The sequence below is a fragment of the Malania oleifera genome, chromosome 13, assembly GCF_029873635.1.
Source record: "Malania oleifera isolate guangnan ecotype guangnan chromosome 13, ASM2987363v1, whole genome shotgun sequence".
Taxonomy (NCBI): domain Eukaryota; kingdom Viridiplantae; phylum Streptophyta; class Magnoliopsida; order Santalales; family Ximeniaceae; genus Malania; species Malania oleifera.
In genome coordinates this window covers 3,967,251-3,995,192 of record NC_080429.1, presented here as the reverse complement: position 1 = coordinate 3,995,192, position 27,942 = coordinate 3,967,251, and the positions used below count along the sequence as shown (strand labels likewise).

General features: G+C 36.4%; 1 protein-coding gene across 4 annotated transcripts; it reads right to left on the bottom strand.

Moving 5' to 3' along the window:
• Nucleotides 1-6,078: 6,078 nt before the first annotated feature.
• Nucleotides 6,079-26,128, bottom strand: LOC131146216 (uncharacterized). Of its 4 annotated transcripts, none has more exons than XM_058095639.1 (6): nt 25,899-26,124; nt 25,719-25,772; nt 11,206-11,279; nt 10,950-11,067; nt 9,507-9,565; nt 6,079-6,440 (listed from the first exon to the last, which is right to left on the bottom strand). In XM_058095639.1, the coding sequence occupies exons 1-6, from the start codon at nt 25,995-25,997 to the stop codon at nt 6,362-6,364; spliced, it is 483 nt and encodes a 160-aa protein (XP_057951622.1). In that variant the 5' UTR covers nt 25,998-26,124; the 3' UTR covers nt 6,079-6,361. The 4 variants fall into 4 exon arrangements, with proteins under 4 accessions (XP_057951622.1, XP_057951624.1, XP_057951621.1 ...); XM_058095638.1 differs by lacking the exon at nt 6,079-6,440 and adding an exon at nt 8,183-8,646 and having other exon boundaries at nt 25,899-26,128; XM_058095640.1 differs by lacking the exon at nt 6,079-6,440 and adding an exon at nt 9,026-9,433 and having other exon boundaries at nt 9,529-9,565; nt 25,899-26,091.
• Nucleotides 26,129-27,942: the final 1,814 nt, after the last annotated feature.

The window sequence follows — 27,942 nt, the reverse complement described above, 5'->3', positions numbered from 1 at the left end:
CAATATAAAATTATACTTAATTTTATTCAAATATGCACAAATTTAAATATAAAACTCAAATGTTCTAAAAGCATCCTATTTGTCCTAATCAATTATGTTTTATTTGGGTTAATAATTTTCTTTGGTGAAGGAAAAGAAAAATAGTAAGAAAAAAAATAAAATAATTTTAAGATTAAAAACTTGTTATAGTTATTTTTTTTTTAAATCAATAGTTAATCTATACACTAATTTTTTTTATTGATTTTATTATATAGTAATATTTTTCATTTTTTAAACTATATTTTTTAGTTCAAAATTGAAGTTTCGTTTCCTGTTTAAATTACGCAAACTTGTGAGTGGGAATAAGCCATTTTCAAATCCATTGCTTGGGAATGAAAGTATGATTCTCAATTTCAGTCCTTCAAATTTCGAGATCCAAACAAAGCCTAATAATTTTTAACATGTGGAGGGTGGTAGTTGTGTGCTTAACGCAAGAAGTAGACCAGGAGGTTGTGTTTAAAAAACCAAAAACCGAAGGTAGTGTTTGTCCACTAACTTCTGAAATGGAAAATTAAAAATGCTCCTATTGTATATTCTTCAGGAAATGGATCAATTGTTATATCACTAAGGTACTGTGTTTTTTTTTATTTCGAAACTATGAAAATATATGAAATATTTTAAGAATTTCAAATTAAAATTAGTTTGTTAATTATTACCATTAAGGTCTTGTTTGGAAGTTGAAAAATAATTCAAAAAACATAAAGAATAACATAAAAAAAATTCACATTTTTATGTTTAGTTATTAAAAAAAGTAAAATAATAATAAAAATATTAAATTTATGAACAAAATTATATTAAATTCTACTTGAATTTTTATAAATCCAAATTTATAGCCTAAAACTCATACGAGAAGAGAGAGAGATAGAGAGAGAGAGAGAGAGAGAGAGAGAGAGAGAGAGAGAGATCTGGAAAAGTTGACTTACAAAAATGTATTTGTGTCCATATATGCATGCTTTCAACCCTTATGATAGAGTTGCTTTTAATTTATAAAGCACTCTTGACCTAAATCTTCTATATTATGGAAGTTTGATTGAGATTCATTTGTTCATTTTGATGAAATCGGTCCAAGCTGATCAAAACTATCGATCATTATTTATGTCTTGATTGGTTTATTATCTAGCTACTATTGTAAACTTTTTAAGTCGATGAATGCCGATTTGGGTTGATTTTATTTAATTTAGTTTCCTTTTTTATAGTGAAACCAATGCATTTTCACTCTTTAAAAAATCTAAAAGTAAATGATAAGTGTGCTATTTAAAAATTTATAAGTTTCTTCTTATCACCCAAAAAAATAAAAAAAAAATAGAAAATAAAAATAAAAATAGATTGAGCTGCTAAGCCCACTTACTGTATAAATCAGCTCAAAAAATGCGGCGAATTGGGTGGGAAATGCGGCTTCTCGCAGCCGATCACATGCATCTTACATCTATATAAATATAATAATTGGAGACAAAGAAACAGTACACAATGTGCTGTGTCTGCAGTTAAGGAGTCATACATGTATGGTAATCAAAGTTGACGGCCCAGATCAAATGGTGCAGATGAACAGCCAGTTATGATCATATGGTCATCATATGGTCATCATATGCAGGAGCCATACCTTGTCGGAATTCTATTATTTGAAGACAAAAAGGTCAGAATTGGAATGGGAAAAGTGATTGCTCATTGCAGATTGGCTTTTTGACGAGCTGAGGGGCTCTGGCTCTGCCCTGTTTGGCTCTTTCAAGTTTTAAAGAGGCACACGCATGTGTTTGAAAGAGTTGGGTTCACGGAGGGTTTGTGTTTCTCTTAAAATATTGATTAATTATTGATGTCCCAATTTAATTCACTCTTTAATTAGTGAAAGACAAACTTGATGATTGGATTAAGTCAAACGTGATCTTTGCAAATTTAGTTGGCTCAATTTGGTTTTTATTTTTTGATAGATTCTTTATTCTCGAGATAGTAAAATTCTTCAGATTTCGATATCAAGGAAGACAAATTGTCCGTGCCTTAGTTCACTATCCAATTTTCTTAATTTTTTTACCGACCTAAATATTAAAAAGTCTTTTTGAGTCTTACTTCTGGGTCATTTTTTTTCATATTATTATTTTATAACTTTGAAATCCTTAATCACTTTTATCAACATGATGTCGACACTAATTGGGCTATGCACAACATAAAAAGAAAAAACTCTTTTCTAGCTATTAGGGATAAATAAGGCCTAATTAGAAGGTGTCATGTCTACCAATAGAGATATGTTTCAAATGAGGGTTTCACACTCTATATAAATTTATTTTCCTCTATAAAAAGGCATGTCTCACACGTAACCCTAAAAACTCTCTTATTATTATTTTTGGATACGCTAGGTTTCCTGAACTTACACGCCAGAGTAATCCCACGCCTATGTCAACCGAGCCCACAACCAACACGTAGGATGTAAATCTGAATGTGCACTACAAGCGGCAAAATTTCAATTCCAGATCCACCATTGTAAGCGGCCTTCTAGGGAACCTCCTTACCACCTGAGCTTATGCCCGGGAGCTAAACTCTCTCCCTTCTTGCTTGCAAGTAATGATCATGAGTACCAAATTCGGCATTAACAGTATAAGTTTTGTGATATGCCCATTCTAAAATGGGAAGGCCAAGGAGGCTTAGCACTTCTCTTTCAACACCCAAATAATTGTGCATAATTGGGATAATGGGAAAACACATGATTAACTAAACAAAGTAATATATCATTACTGGAGATGATTAATCATCTCACCAACCCCAACTAATGAGAAGATGCCACTAACTCTTGCAAGGAAAAGGAAAGTAATAAGAAGTCATAAAAGAACACTGCCAATTCTTATGAATTACAAGTTAAGACAACACTTTTTTTCCACACAGACTGCCTTATCCACATGATCTTTTACTGAGTTAGATTATCAAATGATTCAAATTTAGGATGATAAGCAGCAGCACTACATTGATACAGAGGAAGCTATATTTTGACATTGAATTATCATGGCAAAGGTTGAATGGCAAAGGGGGAGGTGCACGTAGTGCTGATGATGTGAATATGAAAAATTATACCTAGTGTGGTTGGTAAGCTTTTGACAATTTTTTTTTTTTTTTCCTGCAAAAGAGATTGACCTTTTCTGAGATTTGACAAACAAAAAGATGAGAACTTTTCTTAAAGTTTCAAAAATCATATTAACTTTCTCTAAAGTTTCAAAAATGTGATAAGATCTCATATGAAATTTATCAAAAATAGATAATACTCCTCTCGAAACGTTGCCTTCATGCAAAATACAAGAGGAGACTTATATTTTTTTAACAAATATCAAAAAATGTCTCTAAAATTCTTAAAATTTTAAGTGAGATCTTTGTCTTTTTGTTAAATCTTATTTATATATTTTTATGTTTGTATGCATGTATAATGTAATCTTCCCCTCTATCCCAAAAAAACAGGAAAGTTGTGTGTGGAAGGTCTGATTTTTGATATTTGAATTTGGATTGTTGAATAAGAAGTAGTGTAAATTGTATTGTATTATATTTAGATTCACATAAATTAGAGACTCAAAATTCATATTTCCAAACCCAACTTAACAATCATGATCATTACAAAAATCTACGACTTTAAAAATAATAATAAAAAAGGCACGATCACTGGTGTAGGAACCAAATCTTAAGCCCGTAAATTGTGAAATGAAGCATGCTTCTACCAAATTTGAGGCTAACCCAGATGATGGAGAAGTTAAATGTGAATCCCACTTGCCACCACACTCTAATTTGGAATTTGGAATTTGGAACATACCCATTACAGCATTAAAATCCACTTCTAATTCAAAAAACTACATGATTGGAATACGAAAAATTAGATTTTCTAAATAAATGAAAATATATTGCAAGCATCATGATTTCTCGAAATATTCCAGATGCCGTAAAATTCTTGGGAATGTGAACATTGAGAGGAAAATTCACAATTTATGAATAGGGTGTGTGGAGCCAATTAATGGTGGCTCCATTATTGAAGCAAGAATAATCAATGTGGTGCTTAAGCACATGTGAATGGAAAGATAGCCTAAGCAGAGAATTTCCAATATGAAGGGAGCATATTTTAATGCATTTGCTGGACTCGAAATTTTGTCTTCACAGAGAATCGCATGTGATCAGAAAGTTGTTTTGGGTACAGGGAAAGAAAGCTTCATTATGCTCTTTCCTTGAACTTACTTGATTAGTTATACCAAACTCAACTAAGCTGAAAAGAGTGGCCACAATCCAATATTCTGATTCTCCTCAAAGCTTATGCTCATAGAGATATAGTTAATTTTTCTCCACTTTGTGTGGCACTGGTTTAGCAAATTGTGCCTTTCCTTTCGACAAACAATAGAATATGAACTCATGAATCATTCTAGCTTTCTGCATATCATGGTCATATCTCTCCACTATCCCAAAAGGAGAACTTATTATATCCAAAGCTGGAGTTTCGGGTTCCCAAAAAAGATTATGATAGTCATTACTATATACTTAGGTTCAAAGAGTAACATTTAGATATAGATGTGCAGGATTGTTTGCACTTTGTGTAAAATTACTACACACCTGGTACATAAGAACTGGATGGATTTGAATCTATGATTGTATTTTGCATGGTGTTTATCCTCCACTCATTTCTTTTTGTAAAACTAATGTGTTAGTTTATGGAATAAGCTTTTAGTTTGTTTAGTGACATTATACCCTAGTTCCTCAGAAGCTTTCTTGTTGATTATTTCCAGATGTTTGGGAGATATAAGAATGTGAGATAATTATGGTGGTGAGTACTTTTTGCTACAGTTTATTTTTTCCATCTTCAGAGTCAGCCCAATTTTGGGGTTCTCTCTCTCTTTGTTATTTTCAAGGGAGGAACTTTTTCTTTTTATTTACTGAAAGAAAAAAGGCTCGGGTAGTGTCCAAACTCCAACCCCTTGAGTGGTCCAAATAAGGAGTACTAATTTTCTATAGTTATAATAATTTCTCCTCACCCCACAGGCTGCATCAAATCATTAGCTGCAACTTTTCCAAGCAGGTGTGCACATGGGTTGTGTGATGTGTGCGTGTTGTGGGTGTGAGTGTGAGTGTGGGTGTGGGTGTGGTTGGTTCGTGGATCATCAAGTGACAGATGGTAGTAGGTTTTGCTAGTAGTAGTTGAGGAGCCATCTACCACTGCGAGGTTGCTGCGAACCTGGCTTGAAAGAGATGGAAAATGACACATGTCAATGCTTAATATGCCATATTCTTAAAATAATTAGAGATAAAAAAGACAATAGTTAAGCATTAAGAATGGGCTAATAATGCTACGGGATAAATTATACCCCCCACCAACCCATTTCTCACCTGTACATTCCCTTTTGCTTTAAGCTTTCCGCCAGTCAAACCATGCCTGCCTTCTTTTGTTTACTCCATGGACCAACAAAAAGAGAGATCTTGTGGAAAATAAAAAGTTGGGGAAAAAGAGGTTGGAGCTTTAGGATTATGCATGTGTTTTTAAATAAGCTTCTCTTTCTCTCTCTCTCTGCACGCACAGTAGGCCAAAGCTTGCAACACAGGGAGAGGGAAAGAATGAGGTGAGAAGAGAAAATCACCTATGATTGAAGTCAAGAGGGTTCACTGACAAGGGGTTAGATGGGTCTCACTTTGTTGAAATTACTAATAAGATCCCAAGACATTACTCATTTTACCCTGGGGAAGTTGGACCAGGGTCTGATATTGACAATCTGAGAAGCCCTTAACGTTTAAAGTTGCTTCTGGACACACACCAAGCTCTGGCATGTAAAATAATAAAGAATTATATTCCAAAAATCTCCTCCATCATAAGAATCTATGAAAGCTATGCTATTTGTGATGGGGACAGCAATTAATAGGAATGCAGTTTTGCACAAGTAGACTCTGATATTCACGAAAGGTTCATCAACTTGCAGATAAAGTCTTGGTAGCTGAGACAGAAGCACTTACGTGGTAGGAAGGTAGCTAATAGCGGTGGTTGAACATGAAAATCAAATGCTTCGGGTGTTGAGTCCATGTTGAGAAGGTGGCAAAGATTCACAACCAACAGAAGGATAAATACTAACTGTCTGCAATACAGGAGTTGGGAAGAAAATTCCAAGAATTTGGTTCCCACAAAGAAGGAGAACAGAAACAATGAAAAAAATAGGAATTAGAATAGGAAACCAAGCAGTGTCTGTATCAATCGTTGTCACAAGCCCAAATAGACCGAGTTAAATAACCACTTCTTTCACAAGCTCAAATATGAAAAAGAGAATAGAAAGTGGAGGAAATAAGTGGGAAAATGAATCCCAAAGCTTCATTAGTCTCAGAGTGCCTATAACTCCGTGTCACAAAAACGAACCATCAATTCAGAAACCATTTGACGAGCAAAAGGAATATAACTTAAACTGTACCTGAAACAGAAGAAACACAGCAATTTAGTGGTCGCATAAAATGTTCTACTGCATTACTAGAGCTTGCAGAAGTACAAAAGAGAGCAGCCATCTAAGATGCATTGCTAGATAAGGAAATGGGTCCAAAAGCACACTGAAGTTAAAATCATATTGGAAATTTTATGTGAATGAGAATTGAGCAAAGTTAGAATGTTTTCAACTTTTCATGCCCTTGGATTTCACTCTAAAATGCGTTAGTTGGGCTGAGATAGCTCTAACAGACACAAATGCCATATCAACTGTTAGATTGGTAGCTCCAACAGATGTTAATGCCGTATCAATTAATGTTAAATCGTCAACTGCACCTTCCATCAATTCCCAATTTACTTATCCTTCAAGCTTCCTCTTTTCCTTGTAGGCACTCCAAATTATATGCATAATGGCACATGTTTGGACCATTTTAGATGATTATTCTCAACTGGTTTTGATATCATAATCATAATTATTAGAACAGCTTTTTCAAGGCTTATGCTTCCAGATTTTCTTATGGCAAGGATCAAAGAAATTGCTTTTGGGCATTGATGAGCCTCAAACAAAATGGGAGGGTTCATTTTAATGAGGTATATCTCCATTAGTTGTTATACTGTAGAAGAAATTGGTAAAGGATTCATGCAGCCAAACCCAAGTAGTTGGAACTAAAGCCTAGTAGAATTGAGTTGGGTTAGAACACAACATGTAAACGGACAAAAAGTCCAATATTCCTAAATTCTCAAGCCTGCTCAACTTCCATGATCTGAGTGACAATAGACTATCTATGAACTGCTTCCAGATCTCCCTTAATCCAGCCACACCCCCCGCCCCCTCCCTTAAAAAAAAACCTCACCTGACATCATCTTTCTCTTCAGTCTCTTTTTTATTCAGCCACTCTAATTTCTTTATCATCTGAATAAACAAAAAGGGCAGTTATCCCCTTTGCTTCATCCAACTTTTTGGATGGAACTGTCCTTGAAGGTTTCAGCAATTCCTTATTGTGCATGCACATGACAACTCCACCAAAAAAATGTGTGTAATAGAATTCCCCACAATTCTTTAACATCATCTCAAGTAGCGGGTTATTGACGAGACAATGTTTTTTTAAAAGGATGATCGCCTAAATGAGATTCATTTTTTATATCAGAGAAGTAGATTTCTTTTCCTTTATTGAATTAACATAAAAACCAATTCTTCCTCTCTTGGAGAAAATCAAATTAAGCAAATGACGAGTACCATTATTGAGTGATCTCCAGGAGCTTTCAGTATGGAGGAGAAAACCAGCAACAATCAATGTACTTTTGTCCTATTTGTTCTCCATGCTATCCAACTATCCTTTACTCAGCAGGGATCTCTGATTTTGATTTTTAGATTGGCCCAGGCAGTTACAAAGGGTTCAGAGAACTTATCAAGCAGACACTAAAAATTTCTGTATCATAGTTCATTTTTCTCCTGGACTTCTATTATTGTTATTGAGAAGTCAAGGGCTTCATATTACACTCACAGAAGCACTGCAGATTGATTTGTTATGTATATCAAATATATGTAGAAATTTAGGGAAATGATTTATGCATCCTTGAATATTCAACTTCTAAGAAATTCTATTCATATACAGTGCATAATCATGTCTTGTGGCAGACCCAAATTTGACATCAGTTCTATTCAATAATCGTACATTCCATTCCAATTGGGAAACAAAAAATGCTCGCAGGAATGAAATCGACAACGAGGGGTTACAAAAAAGCCAAGACATTTTACTGTTTCAATATTGTACCTCAACCTACATTACAGTCTTTACTGTACTAAAGGAGCTATAAGTTGATTTCTCACAATCCCTTTCCCTCAAAGCCACATCACACTTTACAATACACCACGGCCTGTACTTCACAACATGGTCCATCATATAATTTGATGAGTATGAGGGTCTTGGATAGCTTTATATACATACAACTTAAGCTTGTAGGTCAAGTGGTGACTTAACAGGGTAAAAAAAGTAAGGATTTAAAGTGAGTTGAAATAAGAAATCCAAGTTCATTCACATAAGGATTTGAAAGCAAAAAAAATTAAAAAATAAAAAAAAGAAATCCCCTCAATTTGTATCTTCATCCATGCTTTCTTCCTTGATTTCACAGGAATGCATCCCCTCTTCAACATTAAACACCGCATGGCAGACACAACACTGCCCTGGAAGCTAGTACTGAGGATTGGCCAAAAGAAAGCTAGATGAAATTAAGGAGACCATTTTATAACATGAAAAGCCGTGTGTAATTTTGACAGCTAAATGTTAAATTTTTGCATCTTTATCAAACCACCAGCAAAAACTTAATTTGATTAATAAATGTTGAACATCCCCACCCCCCACCCACACCGAAACAATTCTTTTTATTATTATTTTTTAAAATCATCCCTAAACAATACCTCAACTATTTTACCTCATCTTCAAAATGAACATTTTTATTGAATTTCCCAATTGCTATTCATCATTAAAATGAAAAAAAAAAAAGTGCAAAACCTACGCTTAACAGTGCATTGCCTTATTTACTACATACAAAAAACTCTGAATCCACCTGCTACTCTTCAAAACAATGAATATTCTTTGATTCCAAATATATACAAACCATAGTACATTTATTCTTCTCACTACATTAAGCAATATGTATGGATGTATTTAGAAACTAGCTAGTGTGCTTTCTCTCTTTCTCTTTTAATAATATTTCTTTTATAATCTAAAAAGGAAAATAGCAATAGTGTATGAAAAGAGTATAGAATGCAAAATTCTAATGAAGAATTGCCTCCCCAAAGCAAAAAGACAATTGCATGGGATGCCAAAATTTTTTTTATACAGATGCTCCTCCAGAGCAAAAGACAACTGCGCTGGTTAAATAAGTGCAATGGACTAACTAGTACCATGGTTTTTCCTCGTGATGCGGGATACCTCAATGACTAGGTGAGATGTGAATTTTATTGCAACCAAGGAGCTCTAACTTAAAAAAAAAAAAAAAGAGTAGATGTAAGAACTAAAATAAATTAGTCTTATCAAAACAAAAGAAAACTCACCAAATAAGGGCACAAATCTCACATATAATTGCTAGAACTGTCAAAATCTTATTATGGATCTGCAAAACAAGAAATGAGGGAGAAATAAGAACTTCACAACTGCCTAAGGATGCGATTCCAAAGTAAATTCGACCCTAAAGTAATAGTTAAGTAGACAGCCAAAGATACTAGAATTTCTTGTGTTTGATGCCACAAGGGTGCAAGGGCACAAGGGCCAAGGGCAGGCCAAAAGGACAGATGGTGAAAAGAAGGTTTTGAATCTGATCTTCATGGTCTCATTCATATTTTTTGCCATATCCAGAGTCCAATTTCCAACTTCACAGTGAATTTGAAGGAAACAGGAAAAAAAAAACTATATATTAATGTTTCATTTTGAATTCGACTAGGGGTGTAAATGAGTAAAGCTATTTAGGCTCAACTTGCTCACAGCTCAAGTTGGCTCGACTCTATTCGAGCTCAACTCTAGCTTGAGTTTAGCAATACCACTCATGGGCATAATCGAGCTTTCATTACTTTACTATTTTTATGCTATATAAGTGATAATATTTTATACATATATTTAATACATTATACATAGTTTATATATTATGTACATTTATTTAATACTATTTCAAAATTAAATTGTGCTTAATCAAATTGAACTCGAGTCTTAAAAATTTGCAGTCAAATCAAGCCCTCAACAATTTCAAGATTGATTGAGTTCTAGGCAAGTTTCCAGCTTAATATTTTTGGGCTGAGCTTAATGAGTATCCTGTTGTGTTGATTCAACTTTGCACACCCTAAATTCAACCAATTTGAATACACAAAGCAGAACACCTTTGATGTGACACTTGGTTCAAGGGGGCCTTAGATGACCTCCGAGGGTCCAACATCTTGACGTCCTGAATATAGATGCTAGGAACATTATGATATAATGTTGGTTCAACTTAAAAATATCAGATTCATGGAACATGGAGACATCATTGTCATATTCTTTAAGACTAGATTGCCATAACTGATAATAGAACAACCCGCAGCACAGAATGTAAACACCCATCCTTCAACATAGGCATCCTGATTCCCACAAAATTTGCTTTTTAAGGTAATCAGGATGCCTATGGGAATTCAGGTTCCCATTAAAAATGAGAAATAAACATGGGCATCTAGACGCCAACCATTACATTCCCAGGAATGCTTTAAGGATGCCCAGAACTAAATGCTTTAAGGGCAGGGGGAGAATGCTCAGGATCCAAGTATGCATCAGCTCATTCCTTCCGATAAATGAACTTCTTGTCTTTGAGGTTGAGGGCTGGAAAAGCATATTACTGGAGAAGTTTACCCAAATTCAATTAGTCAAGTATATTCTTAAGTTTCACACAAGAACTGCCTAAGCTCGAAGGTGTAATTCAAATTTACTATTATGAAGCAGTAGACTTGTGTTGATGTGCAAGATTTCAAACTTACCAAAAGAGCACAAATGAGAGCTATAACGACACATCCAACATAAATGGCTGTTGCATAAATACGGACAGGATCAAGCATCATTCTTAATTGCTGCCCAGGTCCAATGAGGAAGGCTGTACTGCCACATATAAATACAATCTTAGAATCCAAAAATTTTGATGATGAACAAAAAATTCAATTAAATTGGATTAAAGATGAACATGCTGGTTGTGAGGTCAAGTAACAATAGCTCAGTTCAATTAGCCAGTTAATCTACCTTCCCACAGCCAACACATTTCCAAAGGTGAACAGCACTGCAAATTTGACAGGCTTTGCAAAAACTATTAGTGACTGCAGAAACCAGAACGTAGAAGAAGCTGTTAGATAGGTATCAACAATCACATTTGATTGCCATGAAGCAACCAAGTCATAGAATTCCATGTGTGGAAACATCTGGTTAACTTTCACAAGGAAAAATGCAATCTCCAATTAACCAGAAATTCATCTCCCTCTCTCCCAACTGAAAAAAATATTTCAATTGAGAAACAAAAACAGTAAACAACCCGCCTCATCATACAGAAAGATATATCTTGCTTAAAAAGAAAAGAAATATGGAAAATAAAAAATAAAACGTGACTAGGTCACCCAAGAAAAATAAGGAAATTTATCTAACGTAGTAAAGTTTGTATATCATCAAACTTTGATACTATCATTCACATCTTGTCCACTAAGAAACATTCACTGCCTTAGAAATTAAGATCATGATTAACCAAATATTTTGCATTTTAAATAAGAATCGATTGAATTTTCCAATATCAGTGAGCATATAAATTAGCGTAGTGATAACCCCATATCTATATACAAATGACAACACGGGCCCATAAATAGCCATGGACAAATCTAAAGTGGGGTAGGGGCAATGGCAGCACCTACCCACCCACAATAAACTTTGTCCCCTACTAACCCCCCAATTTGTCTTTTTAAAAATATTTGGGTTAGATTGATATTTTAAAAAGAGTTACACTATTTCAAGATTCTAGAAACTCAAATCTCCCGACCATACCCCCCCCCCCCCAAAAATTATCTCACTCTTAGTCTTTCTCCCCCACCCCCTTAAATAACCCAAATCTAAAATCAGTAGATTCTGTCCTAATCCCCTAGGGTGCTTCTGTTGTTTTTTTTTTTTTTTTGGCAGGACTAGACTGAAATTTTTTTTGGAATGGATAGGCTATGATAGTTATCCTAGCCCATGTTTGGCTTGCCATCTGTAAGGAACTGTCCTTTTGAAATTCTTTTTTTCCTTTTTGCCTCAGCATATCCTTAACCCACTGAATCAAACACAAACCTAAACCCTAAACCGTAAACCCTCTCTCTCTCTCTCTCCACTATTTTAATCAAAATTCATCATTCACTACTTTTACAGAGCTTGTTGCAAGTTACATTTGGATTATTGGACAATCAATATGATTTTTCTTCCTAGTTAATACCCATAACTTTTTTTTCTAGCTTCCAATGTAAATAAATATTGAAAAACATTGTGCATGCAAATAAACATACAAAAAGTAAAAGTTGCCAAAATTCGAATGTTAAGGTGGATGAGTGGTACAACATTAAAAGATAAACTAAGGAAAGAGCATATACGCAATAATTTAGGCATAGCACCAGTCAAAAATAAGTTAAGGGGGGGGTGGCTAGATGGTTTTGTTGTGCAAATGAATGCGCAGTGGAAAACCGAATCACACGATGCAGCAACCAACAATGAAATATACAAAAAACACAATCACGCAGATAATATGAAAGAAATAAAACAATGACATGAAGAATTACGTGGTTCGGCAATGCCTACATCCACGGAAGAAAACGGCTATGAATTTTCACTATCTTGTGTCCAAACTCCAAAGACATAAAGTTACAACATACAACATGTATATATAACCCTCCCAGAGGTTTTCCCCCCAAAACTTAACCTATCCAACTTCCCAATTCAAAATTCGAAAACTAGCGTTGTGTAACCGAGCAAAACCATCGACGGTTTCAGACATACCATCGACGGTTTAATGCCGAGACCAAACAATCGATATAGCACTGCAAATCCGTCGACTGTTTCTTCTACACCTGAACAAAACCGTCAACGGTTTTAGGCAAACCGTCGCTGGTTTCTTCTTGCAAGCCAGCTTCTCTATTTTTCTACCATGTTTTCCTTGTACATGCATTCCACTCAACATATAAGCCACATATTACAACAATCTCCACCTTGGCGAATATGCACCACTGAGGAGAAAAACCAAAAACATAACCCGCAACTCCACCTGGGACAATAGGTTGGGACTGCCTCCCTTCTAACAACTGAAGACATTAAGCAAGTCCAAGTAATGCTTAAACTTATCCGTGGTAACAGACTTTGTCAAAACATCCCCCGCATTCTCAAAAGTGTGAACTTTCTCAAGCAAGAGTTCACCAGAAGAGACCAACTTCTTGATCCTGTGAAACCTCACATCTATGTGTTTGGTTCTCACATGATACACTTAGTTTTTCGTCAAATAAATGACACTCTGACTATCACAATGCAGCTGAACTCCACCTTGTTGAATACCCAGCTCCTTGACCAATCTTGTAAGCCACAATGCTTCCTTGGCAGCTTCGGCAACTGCCATATACTCTGACTCCATGGTTGATAATGCAACTGGAGACTGTACCATGAACCTCCAACAAATAGACCCTCCCACAAGGGTGAACACATACCCTGTAGTAGACCTCCTGTCATCTAAGTCCCCTACATAGTCTGCATCCACATATCCCACAACTGACGGATCACTCTATTGCCTTCCAAACATGATGTCATAGTGTGAAGTTCCCCGCAAGTATTTGAAAATCCACTTGACTGCATCCTAATGTTGTCTACCTAGATTTGAAAGAAACTTACTCACCACAATAACAGCTTGTGTCAGATCCGATCTTATACATACCATAGCATACATTAAACACTCTATAGCACTAGCATAGGGGACCTTTGACATATCACGAATATCATCATCCGTCTTTCGGCACTGGGCGGTAGACAATTTAAAATGATTCGCCAATGGTGTACTTACCGATTTTGCATTAACCATGCTAAACCTCTCCAGTACCTTCTCCACATAGCTACCATGAGATAACCACAATCTCCCTGCAGCTCTGTCCCTACGAATCTCCATCCCAAGAATCATCTTGGTCAGATCCAAATCCTTCATGTCAAACTCTTTACTTAACAAAGTCTTCAACTGATTTACCTCAGTCATATCCTTCGCAACAATCAGCACGTCATTAACATAAAGCAACAGAAAAATGAGTGAATCATCATCGAGACTTTTCACATACACACAACAATTATACTCACACCTCCTGCAGCCAATCCGGATCATGTTGGAGTCAAAACATTTGTACCACTGCCTCGAATACTGTTTCAGCCTGTAAAATGACTTCTTCAGTTTACAAACCAAGTGCTCCTGTCCAAGTTGACTAAACTATTCTGGTTATACCATGTAAATCAGCTCTTCCAAATCACCATGAAGGAACGTTGTCTTTACATCCATTTGCTCCAAATGCAAATCGAAATGTGCCACCAATCCCAACACTACCTTGATGGAAGTGTGTCTAACCACAGGGGAAAAGATCTCATCATAATCAACTCCTTTCCTCTGTGAATAACCCTTTGCTACTAATCGAGCCTTAAACTTCTCTCCTTCTTTTTCTGATACCGCTTATTTCTTCCTATACACCCACTTACATCTTATCCGCCTTCTTCCCTTTTGAAAGTTCCACCAACTCCCACGTCTGGTTCTTATACAATGACTCCATCTCGTCCACCATAGCACCCATCCATCTACTTTTTTATTAGCTATGCACCGCCTCTTGAAAAGTAATAGGATCCTTGCAACTGGTAATGAGTGCATAAGACATTAGATCATCAGATCCATACCTAGGCGGTAGCCTGATAGTGCATCTGGGTCTGTGTACAGCTATATTGTGATCTTACTGGTTTCCCGAGTAGAACTCCTTGCATTTGGAACAATGTCATCTCTGCCCTAAGTCTCTAACTCCACTTGCACCACATGCTTATTTCTGCTGCAGTTTTCTAGCGCCAATTTCTCTTCATCTTCCTCCTAAATACGCTGCACCATGGTTTTTTTATCAAAAAATCACGTCTCTACTGATCACCACCTTGTTTTCCATTGGATCCCACAGTTTGAACCCTTTCACACCTTTCTGATGCCTCAGAAAAATGCACCATCTAGACAGTGCATCAAGCTTTGATCTCTCCTCACTAGAAATGTGCACATAAGCTGGGCAACCAAACACTCTCAAACCAAAGTAGTCTACTGCATTACCTGTCCACACTTCCTCTGCAAATTTACCCTCTAGTGATGCCCTTGGTGATCGGTTAACCAAGAAACATGTCATACTCACTGCCTTAGCTCAGAAGTTATTTGCAAGTCTTGCATTCAACTTGAGACACCGAGCTCTTTCAACTAGAGTTCGATTCATCCTTTCCAGCACACCATTATGTTGTAGTGTCTTGCTTACTATAAAGTGTCTCCTTATGTCATGCTACTCGCACAACTCCATGAACCTCGAATCAGTGTACTCAGTTCCATCATCTGACCTGAGGCATTTAATCCTCCTCCCGGTCTGATTTTCCACTTCAACTTTCCACAATTTAAACCAGGCAAACGTCGCTGACTTGTGCCGCATGAAGTACACCCAGACCTTTCGTGAGTAAGTGTCTCCTTATGTCCACCCAGTGATGCTAACCTCACCGGCCCCCAAACATCTGAATGAATGTAGTCAAGAATCCCCTCCATCTTGTGTGTGGCTATTTTGAACTGCACCTTATTTTGTAATACTTGCAAAAATTCAGTCTACATGTTTTGACACCCTTACAAAGATTTCTTTTGATGAAGCTCAATCATTCCACGCTCACTCATATGTCCTAACCGAATATGCCACAAAACAGTTTTATCTAACGCAGAATCTACAACCGCAGCTCCACCTACAACTGTAGTACCCAACAGTGCATAGATATTTCCCGCTAATTTTTGTCCCTTCATCACTATTAAAACGCCTTCACACACCTTCGTTACCCCACTTTCAGACTTGTAACTAAACCTGTTACAATCTAAAGTGCCCAATGAAATCAAATTCTTCCATAGATCCAGTATGTACCTAACATCACATAATGTTCTCACAACACTATCATACATTTTAATTCTGATGTTTCCAATTCCAACAATTTTGCATGAAGCATTATTTCCCATTAGAACAGAACCATAATTAACTAACCCATAGGTGCTGAACCAATCTTTATTTGGTGTCATGTAATAAGAGCACACCGAATCTAAGATCCAAGAATCCGTGAGGCAATCTGAACCCGATGAAACAAAAAGCATATCACCATCACCGCTCTCTGAGTCTCCTTCTTCTACTACATTCGCCAATTTTGAAGAACCATCTTGATTCTTCCTTTCCGGACACTCCGGTTTTATATGCCCCTTTTTCCTACACTTAAAACACCATATGTCCTTCTTCTTCCTGGACTGCAACCGAGACTTAAATTACTCAATCCACTCCGGAATTTGCTTCTCCCACCTTCCTAGTTACCCTTCACCACAAGCCTTTCACCTTGTGAAATCTCACCACTGGATTTCTTTCTTTGATGAAAGCCTAGCAGAGCGCTTGTAGCCTCTTCCAAATTTAGGGTTTCTTTTCCCCATCTTAGAGTTGTAACCAGATTTTCATACGTATGAGACACAGGTAGGGAATTCAGTAGTCTTCCTCCTTGGACTTCACATTAACTCACATCAAATCACTTATAACCTAATTGAATACATTGATGTGTTTGTTCAAAACCAAACTCTCTGCCATCTTAAGCCAATACAACTTCTGCTTAAGATACAACTTGTTCATTAAAAACTTAGACATATATTGGCTTTCCAGTTTCTGCCAAACAGCCGCCGGATATCCTCATCCATGACCTGATACAACACGTCATCAACTAGACAAAACTTGATAGTCGTCACAGCCTTCGCTTCCAACTTGTTTCGTCCATGCCTTCCGATTGACTTCCGTATAATGCCTTCACCATATCATGTTGCACTAACAGATCCTTAACCCTCCTCTGCCATAGTCTGAAATTTCCCAATCCATCAAACATGACAACATCGAACTTTGGAGAAGAAATCCCAGAAGCCATTGTAACCAATTGCTCTAATACGAATTTTGTTGTGCAAATGAATGAGCAACGGAAAACCGAATTACACAATGCAGCAACCAACAATGAAATATACAGAAAACACAATCACGCAGATTATATGAAAGCAATAAAATAATGACACGAAGAATTACATGGTTCGACAATGCCTACATCCACAGAAGCAAATGGCTATAAATTTTCACTATCTTGCGTCCAAAAACAGAGTTACAACATACAACATGTATATATAATCCTCCCAGAGGTTTTCCCCCCAAAACCCAATCTATCCAACTTCCCAATTCAAAATTCGAAAAGCAGCGTTGTGTAACCGAACAAAACTATCGACAGTTTCAGACATACCGTCGATGGTTTAATGCCAAGACCAAACAGTCGATATACCACTACACCATCGACAGTTTCAAGCAAACCGTCGTCAGTTTCTTCCTATAAGCTAGCTTCTCTGTTTTTCTATCATATTTTCTTTATACATGCAAGCCACATATTACAACAGTTTGGGCATTTGAAATGCACATGTAATAAAGCAACTATGAGGAGGAGTGAGTTAATTATTATTTCTAGCATGAAATGGGGTAGGGGTAGGCCTAAAATAACTTAGAATGAGGCAGTGAGGGATGATTTAATATCCAAGGGCGACATAGGTGGTTTGGGCATTTAAAACGCACGCCTAGTAAAACTCCTGTGTGGAGGAATGAGTTAGTTATTGTTTCTAACATAAAAAGAGGCAGGGATAGGTCTAAAATAACTTGGAATGAGATAGTGAGGAATGATTTAATAGTCATTAATCTAGTAGAAGAAAATGCTCTCAATCGGGTGAGTTGACGGAACAGCATTCATGTAACTGACCCCATCTAATGGGACTTAAGGTTTGTTGCTACTGCTGTTGTTGTATTTTATGATTTTATCATTTAAATTGTCCCCGTTTTTTTTGACAATTTTTACTCTTATTATTGCTCTTTAATTTAATGTTTAAGTTATATATAAAAATTACAATGCTCACACCTTAACACCGAGAGGGTTAGTGATAGGGATCAACATGCCTTGCGTATCCCTTTAACTGATATGATGACACACGGATGATCTCCCGATGTCCACTCCTTTGCTAACATGTTGACGCGTGGATGACCTCCACTTGTCCACTATTGTTTATATCTGTTTAGCAAGAACACATGGTATCAATTGAAGATCTTCTACTTCTTTGATGGAAGACTTTTTTTATGTGAAGACCTTGTTATTGTGTTAATTTATATTTTGCTTGGATATGTTATTTCAAGATTATTAGGTGCTTGAAGACCATATTTGAAGACTCAAGTGAAATATTGAAGCAAAGTCCAACTCAAAACCCATGTGGGCCCCACACGGATTTGGCCTTCCTTTTTGGCACATGTTTAAGTTTCAAACTTGAATTGTAATAGTATAAGACAACTAAGCTTGAGTTGTGTGCCTATGAGTTGGAGTTCCTTGTTTTTTTGTGAGTATTAATTGTGTTAGGTTGAGAGTTGTTGAGAGTGTTTATGTCTTTTAGTGTGAGAGTTGTTGAGAGTGTTTAATGCTTTGTCTCCCATGCTATGACTATATATATCCTTCTCATTGTAAGATGAAGCAAGTTGAAGTTGAAGTTGAAGTTGAATATAGAAGAAGCATTTCTTTACTTGAGCTTGTAAAGCTTGTTCCTCTCCTTGTGAGTGAGTAGTGTGAGGCTACGGTGTTCTCTCCAGAGATCAAGTGGTGAGAGACCACTAATCTATCCAGCGACTTCATCATCCCCTCCTCCATCAACACCACACGGCCACCACCAACATACACCCACACGGCCACTTTTCCGACACTCCATAGCCGCGTTCGTTTTAGTGTTTCAAAGCTTGTACGAAGGATTTACGGCGTGATCTAACTACGTGTGGAAAAACGTCAAGTCATCCAAACAATTCTCTTGGTAATTTCAGCACTTGTGTTTGAATCCTTGTTATATTTTGTGAACCCTTGCTAGTAAATTAAATCACATCTTTGAATAACCCTTTTGAATCCATAGATTGCAACATTGGTACTTGCTAGTTTAATCACTTGAATGAATATTAGTTTGCTAACACAGAACTTATATTCTTGATTCTTTGAAATAGCAACTTTTCAGCATATAACTTAATTCATTTGTGAAAAAACCAATTGAGACTTAATTGATGGACAAGTCATACACCTTTTCAAAATCCTTGAACATGTGAACTAAAGCATGATTTATGGTGTTTATGTTTGGTTGATTTAATTCTTAAGTTAAAAGTGTTTTGAGTGTATGTACTTGTATGAGGGTTAAACCGTATGACTAGGTCGAACAATCCCGTCCTACATCATCTTGGTATCAGAGCCGAGGTTGAATTAGGCAAGCCCTCTAAGTCCCAACATCTTCATTTTTTTTGCCGCCAAATTGATCTGTAGTTTTCTCTATCAAAACCTTCCCATCTTCAAAAAGTTGGAACACAAAAGTTATGGGAAATTCTCTTAGCTTTCTTTTGATTCCAAGATCGCCCTATTTGGAGTGCTCTAGCAAAAGTTATGCCCCAAATACGGAAGGACATTCGCAGGTGAAATTACCCAACAGCTCGCAAGATTTCAGTACTGTCTGAAATAGTCGACTAATTGACCCAAATAGTCAACTAATTGCCCCAACCAGTCGACTAATTACCCCAAACAGTCAACTAATTGGTCCAGAACAGCCTACATAGGCTCTGAATCTTGGATATTTGGGACTTAGCTAGGTTAGGCTCACCTTAGACCCTGCTTTATGTGACCAAACACTATTCCAAAGGGCTGACCTAGTGTTGTCCGAGTCCTTCCCCAACCCCTAGAATGTCTACTCACGTCGGGAATCCTTATCTAGGTTGTAGGATTGATGTTGATAGAGAAAGACCTCTCCCCCCTCCACAAAGGCGAGTGAATCGCAAAGATGACTTTACTAGGAGACCCCCACGTAATGAGCCCTATGCCCAATATTGGGATGATGAGGATTATGACGTTGATGACTTTCACGTTAGGAGATCTTACCGAAAGGACCATCGTGATCCTTACGAGAATGTAATGAGGCAAGTAAAGGTAGAAGCCCCCACCTATGATGGGCAGATGGAACCTGAAGTCTTCCAAGATTGGTTGACTAGGATGGATTCCTATTTTAATTGGTATATTATGACTGATCCTCATCGGGTTAAGTTTGCAAAAATGAGGTTAACGGGGCAAGCCAAGCTCCATTGGATGAATGTCGAGAGGCAGGAAGCAAGGTTAGATCATCGACCCATTGAGCATTGGGATCTAATGAAGGATAGGTTAAGAGAGAACTCAGAGAAGTATGTTCCCCTTAGCTATAGAGAGCACCTTATGGATTAGCTTTACAGCTTGCGCCAGGGTAGCACAACTGTTTTAGAATACATGAGTCAATTTGATGAGTTGTCTATAAGATGTAGTGTCTATGAGACTGTTAATCAACAGATCTCCCAATTTCGCAGAGAATTAGAGCCTAAACTAAGGAGAGAACTGTTTCCCCATCACATTGACTCACTTGAGCATGCCTTCAATTTGGCACATGACTATAAGCAAATGAGTACAGCTCAAATGGGAAGGAAATTTGGAAACACCTCCACTGACACTTATCAAAGAAAGGCCACGTCATATGAGAAGACTAGGCCCACCAACACGAGTCAAGTAACTTCCAGAGGTAGCAATCCCACAGTCCAACAACCTATGGGCAAAGGAAAAGCACCCATGACTGAATCCTCTTGCCAGAGTTCTAGCAGTGCAGTGTGCTTCAAATGCCATAAACAAGGACACCTTTCTGAACAATGTCTCACTAGGAATTTGGCGCTCGATAAGGAAGATGGTGAGAAAAGGAAGAAGGAAAAGACAGAAACTAGTGAGACTAAGGCACCCCTTCCTGAGCACAAAACACCACTGGAAGTATCATCTATACTTTCTGAGTGTGAGGATGTCATCTCTAAGTCACCTAGTGAGTTACCTCCCTTGAGAGATACCCAACATGTCCTTGACCTTGTTCTTGTTCACCTCTGCCTAATCTAGCACCAGAGTCTAGAGTGAGTGAGCAGATTGATACATTTGCAAAACACATACATGATCTACACTCTGAAATAAGAATAAAAATTAACTTGCATTGTAAATCTAGTGTTGATATACATCACAGGTTGCAAGAATTTTCAAAAGGCGATATGGTTATGGTTTGCATTCGTCCTGAACGGATTCCATTAGAAAAGGTAAAAAAGTTGCATGCTAAAAAGATAGAACATTTCAAAGTTTTAAAGACAATTAATTCTAATGATTACATGCTTAATTTTCCTATTGATTTTGGCATAAGCACTGTGTTTAATGTTGAAAATCTAACCCCTTTTCTTGAAGCAACATCTTTTGTGGAGCCTTCAAATTCTAACCTTGCAGGTGATCCTACCCCATTCCCCACCTTTTTGAACCTGAAACCCCAAAGTTGCCTTTGCCTCCAACTTTACCCATACCAAGGAAACTTGATGAAATTTTGGATGACAAGACAACATTCACACGAGCAGGATCATACCAAAAGTTTTGGGTTTGGAGAGACAAACCACTTTCCGAGAGGAGCTGGATACTTAAAGAAGACATCCTTCATCCCAACCCGGAGTTGTATTCCCAGTACATCGTCTTTAATTCTTCGGAGAAGAATTCTTTTGCGCTCGGGAGAGATTATGGGAATCAACATGCCTTATGTATCCCTTTTACTGATATGATGACACGCGGACGACCTCCCGATGTCCACTCCTTTGCTGACATGGTGACGTGTGGATGATCTCCAAATGTCCACTATTTTTTATATCTTTTTTTGCAGGAACAAATGGTATCAATTGAAGATCTTCTACTTCTTTGATGGAAGATTTTTTTTATGTGAAGACTTTGTTATTGTATTAATTTATATTTTGCTTGGATATGTTATTTCAAGATTATTAGGTGCTTGAAGACCATATTTGAAGACCCAAGTGAAATATTGAAGAAAAGTCCAACTCAAGACCCATGTGGGCCCTACACATCTTGTGGGCCCCACATAGATTTGGCCTTCCTTTTTGACATATGTTTAAGTTTCAAATTTGAATTGTAATAGTGTAAGACAACTAAGCTTGAGTTGTGTGCCTATGAGTTGGAGTTCCTTGTTTTTAGTAAGTATTAATTGTGTTAGGTTTAGAGTTGTTGATAGTGTTTAATGTTTTGTCTCCCATGCTAGTTGTTAGGTTGTCTTTTAGTGTGAGAGTTGTTGAGAGTGTTTAATGCTTTGTCTCTCATGCGAAGCCGATATATATCCTTCTCATTGTAAGATGAAGCAAGTTGAAGTTGAATATAGCAGAAACATTTCTTTGCTTGAACTTGTAAAGCTTGTTCCTCTCCTTGTAAGTGAGTAGTGTGAGGCTATGACATTCTCTCCGGATATCAAGTGGTGAGAGACCACTAATCTATCCAGCGACTTCATCATCCCCTCCTCCATGAACACCACACGGCCACCACCAACATACACCCACACGGTCACTTCCCCGACACTCCATAGCTGCGTTCGTCTTGGTGTTTCAAAGCTTGTACGAAGGATTTACGGTGTGATCTAACAACGTGTGGAACAATGTCAAGTCATCCAAACAATTCTCTTGGTAATTTCAGCACTTGTGCTTGAACCCTTGTTATATTTTGTGAACCCTTGCCAGTAAATTAAATCACATCTTTGAATAACCCTTTTGAATCCATAGATTGCAACATTGGTACTTGCTAGTTTAAATCACTTGAATGAATATTAGTTTGCTAACATAAAACTTATATTCTTGAATCTTTGAAATAGCAACTTTTCAGCATATAACTTGATTCCTTTGTGAAAGAACCAATTGGGACTTAATTGCTAGACAAGTTATACACCTTTTCAAAATCCTTGAACATGTGAACTAATGCATGATTTATGGTGTTTATGTTTGGTTGATTTAATTCTTAAGCTAAAGTGTTTTGAGTGTATGTGCTTGTGTGAGGGTTGAACCATAGGACTAGGTCGAACAATCCCGTCCTACATCAATTAGGCCTTGCCTGAGTGAACAAAAGGCTTTTCATTAGCCTCTTGCTTTTAGGTATCAATGACCATCATCGATGCATGCAGTCATGACTTCTACATCAGATTTAAACAAAGATCTTTGCATCATAATCTCAACCTATGAGAGCCTCAGCAAATACCTCACGATTCTACTGCTCTATGCAGGTAAGTTGCTTCAAATTTAAAGAGCATCTCATCCATCCTATATTTTATACTCAATGAGTTAAAAACAGTTCATCATTCAAAGGCTCAATACATGTGGTAATTCAATTATGAAGTTGGTAATAAACTAAATCACAGAAAACCATATAAAACAAGCAGAGGATGATATATTTTTTCTGATTTCTTACCCTAAAGGGACCGTTCACTTGAATGCAGCAACTACCCCCTAACTCGACCACATAAAAAATCCATTCAACTCCATTTGCCAGTAGAAAAAGTTTAGCATGGTGGCTGGTCAGAGCAACACAGTTAAATTTAGATTTAGGACAGTCAGCGGAGTTGAGTTGGGGCAAATTAGGTAAAATATTTTATTGCAAATTCCAACTTCAGTCATAATTTGGAATTTTGACAACATAAGTTTTGAAAAATAAAATAAAATAAAATAATGAGGAGTGAGAGGAGGCTTCCTCATATTTTTATTAATTCACCAAAAAATTTAGATAAAGTTATTTTCTAGGAAACACCAATAACAACACGAGACATGGATAAGACATGTTCCTGGCACGGGGACACGATAATTTCAAAAAACTGAAGACATGACACTGCAGGGATACATTAATTAATTAATATATAAAAAATTAGGCATATTTCTACTTTAGATGACAAATATTGTGGTAACTTTGATTTAAAATAAAATATAAGCACTATGCATGCAAAATAATCAATTACAAATTTTACAAACTACACTTATACAATCATCAACTCAAGGGCATGGCTGATGGTGGGCCAAAAAAAAAAATTAACAGAGAGTGGCAAACCAGCGATTGCTTTAGAGAGAGCGGGAAATTTTTGGGGTTTGGGAGGTCCGATGGTGCACTACAAGGCAAGAGAACTGATGTTAAGGCACCAAACTCTGACCATTCCAATGTCAAAGAACCTCTTGACTCTCATTCTCTCGAATTGTCCTCAAATTTTTTCTTTCTTTTCTTTTTGGAATTTTGTAAACATGATTAAAGGAGGTAACCAAGAATGCAGCATTTCAGTGTGAGAAATGTCCAAAGGTGTCCTTGTCGTGTCAGGATGTGTCTCAATTGCGTCCAAAAGTAAAAATAAATTAATTAATTTCCAACACTTGTCAGATACGTGTTGAGGAGCGTCGGGCAAGTTTCAGTCTGTGATGCTTCAGACTTCCAAAAGTGTTAATGTTTCCTAGGTTATTTGAATATCTGGTTCAGGTTATGTGTAATTGTGGCATTGACCTAAAAGAAAACAATAACATATTTGCTCATAAATGCATGTGCTAAAAACAACAACCAGGCAGGAGTGAGGCAAGCCAAAAAAAATAGTTATTAAAGGCACTCTAATAAGTAAAGGTGGACAAGTTATATTTGGATTATATCATGCCCTCTTTGAATGAAGGTTCTCAAAAGTAGTTTATGCACACATTTTGATTTGAAATTTCAACACATATTCACTTCGGATGCATCTTACACATTGTTACCACCTTTAAACCAAAAAATATATATCACAAAATTTTTCATCAAACTACAGCATCTGCAGATTTCTAAAAAAAAGAAGCTTAAGGCACCACCCATTGTGGTCAAGGTCAATAATTATATTAGAAATCATCAAGTCAATTAGATTATATTATGATATGTTCAAATGACAAGTAGAGTGATTTCAATTCTTGCTCAAATTAGGACTCATATTCACTTTGGATGCATTTTGCACATTATTACTACAATTAAACCCAAAATACACATACGCGCACACACATTTTCATTGATATGCTGCATCTGCAGATTAAAGAATAGCAGTTCGCATAATATGATCGAAGACAGTAGGTTGCAACAGAAATCATCAAAATCAATTGGACTATACGTTATTCTTTTCAAATTAACATTCTCCAAAATTTGTGTGACGTACATATTTTAGTTCAAATTATAACCCGTATTCACCTAGGTATTTGATGCCAGCTGGCACATTATCACAACCACTGAACCAAAAAATGCCCACAAAATGTTTCATTGAAATGTGAGTAGTAGTTAAGGCCACTCCATTGTAGTCAAAGTCAACAGATTATATTAGAAATCATCTAACCGAATCACATCACATTGTGCTTTCTTCAAATGAAGGTTTCTCAAACTAGTGTGAACTGTGTGATTGTTCACTTTGGATGCATCTTGCACATTATCACAATCACAAAATCCCCAAAAAACAGAGAAGCCTTTTTCATTAGAATCCGCAGATTCTGCACAATTTTCTCGTAAACAGGAAAATGAAAATGGTTAAGTTATCATACCAGAAACATACAAGCGAAACCAGCAACGAAACAAGCAGCAAAAGCATAAATTCTCTGCATCGTACAAAACCCAAAAACAGCAGAAATCAAACAGTCAGGATGTACAGCAAACTCGTATCTTGAATTGATAAAAAAGGAGATTTAATAACGGAAAAAAAGGGGTGTGTAGATTGGTGAAACCTGCGTGGTTGATAGCGAGCAGAGGCCATCGGATTCATCCAAGGAGTTCTCCTCCCGCTCTTCGTCCCCGCCAAATAGAGACTGATTGAGCTTCCACATTGTTGGGATTTCCAGTTGCTGCTTCTTGCTTGGAATTCTTCTCTTTAATTAAAACGAGTGTTTGGTACGCAGCAAAAAAAGAAAAAGAAAAAGAAAAAACACTCCAATTACACTTCGAAATAACAGTAATACTTTTGCGAGGATGTAATTTTTAAATGATGAGAATTAAAAATAAAATATTGTGCTTGTCTTTGACTTATATTCCTCTTTTAAATATTTCAGAATAAAATTACACAAGGATACGATTCTTTTATTTGTAATTTCAAGTGAAATGATATAATACAATTAACCTAAAATTTTATTCGATTGAAGTAGCATTATTAGATTTTTAAATGAATTTATTTATTTAAAATTTTAGGTATTACTAATGGTGAATGAACAGATTACACATTTGTTCATGTTGTCTAGTTTTTTTTTTATCAATTTTCAGTTTGTGAAAAAAATAAAGATAAGATTTTATGATTTTTAATTATTTTGACAATCTATTTACATAATTTAAATCCATACTTAACTTTTTGGATTAAATAATTTATTTTATGCATACTTTTAATTTAAAACTAAAATAAAATCATGTGAATTTTAAATATAATTAAAATAAAAATGTTCATAATTTTTTTTTAAATAATAAAAGGTCTTTTACAAATTAATTTAATTACTTTTCAATTTTCATGTAGAATAAGATTGTTCTTATAAAATGAAATTTGAAATATAATGATTAAGTAACATGCTTATAATAAATTTTATTTTAATTGTTATTTTGTCTAAGAACAAAAAGTGAACATTTGTTTAATTAAGTTTTTAATTTATTTTAATTTCATAAATATTAACCAAATCGCTAGAACACTAGGTTCGGCTAACCGTACATATATTTGTATTAAACTGTATTTCTCGAACTGAAAACGATATGATTTGTGTTATGCCCAAATAAGTGTGGAATAAACTGTTATATGTAAAATGTTCCAGATTTTGTAAAATAGTTAGGGGCGGTTAATTACTGTATGTTGATGAGTATAGGAACATGAGTTCTAAAATTGTTTCAGGTTTTGTAAAGCAGCTAGGGGCAGCTAATTATCATACGCTGCCGTCATGTCTCGGCTAATTATCGTGGGCGAGAGTGTCTGACTCTATATCCGAGAGTGTGAAATATCGATTGTTTGTTCCGGTTGGCCACCGATGGGTGTGAATGGACACCGTACTTGCAACAATATCGCTGTGAAGCTTCGGTTATTGCAGGGTATTGTGTGTTTGAGTGTGACGACACTGACCGTATATTTGGTATCATATGTATTGGAACTGGATTGTCAAAATACTGAAACTAGATTGTGAAAATACTGGAACTGTATCGTGTTATGTTTTATGTCAAAATAACACTTGTATGTCACACACTGATATAATCTGCTTTCTTCCTTACTGGGAGGTGTCTCGCCCAGAATATACAAATGTTTTTTAGGTCCTTCAGGTTGCTAAAACTAGCATCCTAACATTCGGGAGCGTGGTTGTCGGTTAGCTGCGTTTAGTACTTGTGTAAGTACGGGTTTTGTAACCGGATTGTCAGTGTTGGGTTTTGTAGACACCCAGAGTACGTACTGTATTTTGGGAATGTAGATTCTATTTGTGTATAGACTCTGGTATCGTATAATGTATGTACAGAAAGAACATTTCTGTTGCATATTTGATAAGTATGGATATATATATGTGTGTGTGTGTGTGTGTGTGTGTGTGTGTGTGTGTGTGTGTGTAGGGTGTACGTGTACCCCACGAGGTCGGACTTTCATTCAGTATAGTATCATGTATATTTTAATTGATACAAAGATAGGTTAGACTACTATATTCACACCTGGGACCCATCCGCAGGTTCGGGGTGTGACAAGAATATCATCAATAAACACCAACACAAACTGGTATAGGTATTCATGGAAAACCCTATTCATTAGGTCCATAAATA

Excerpts from the sequence above, each read along its gene's own strand:
- LOC131146216 (XM_058095638.1), bottom strand. The coding sequence starts at position 25,997 with ATGTGGAAGCTCAATCAGTCTCTATTTGGCGGGGACGAAGAGCGGGAG. Across the intron at positions 11,068-11,205 it reads AATGTGTTGGCTGTGGGAAG|TACAGCCTTCCTCATTGGAC; the intron begins GTAGATTAACTG and ends TATATGTGGCAG. Across the intron at positions 9,566-10,949 it reads CTCTCATTTGTGCTCTTTTG|ATCCATAATAAGATTTTGAC; the intron begins GTAAGTTTGAAA and ends CTTGTTTTGCAG.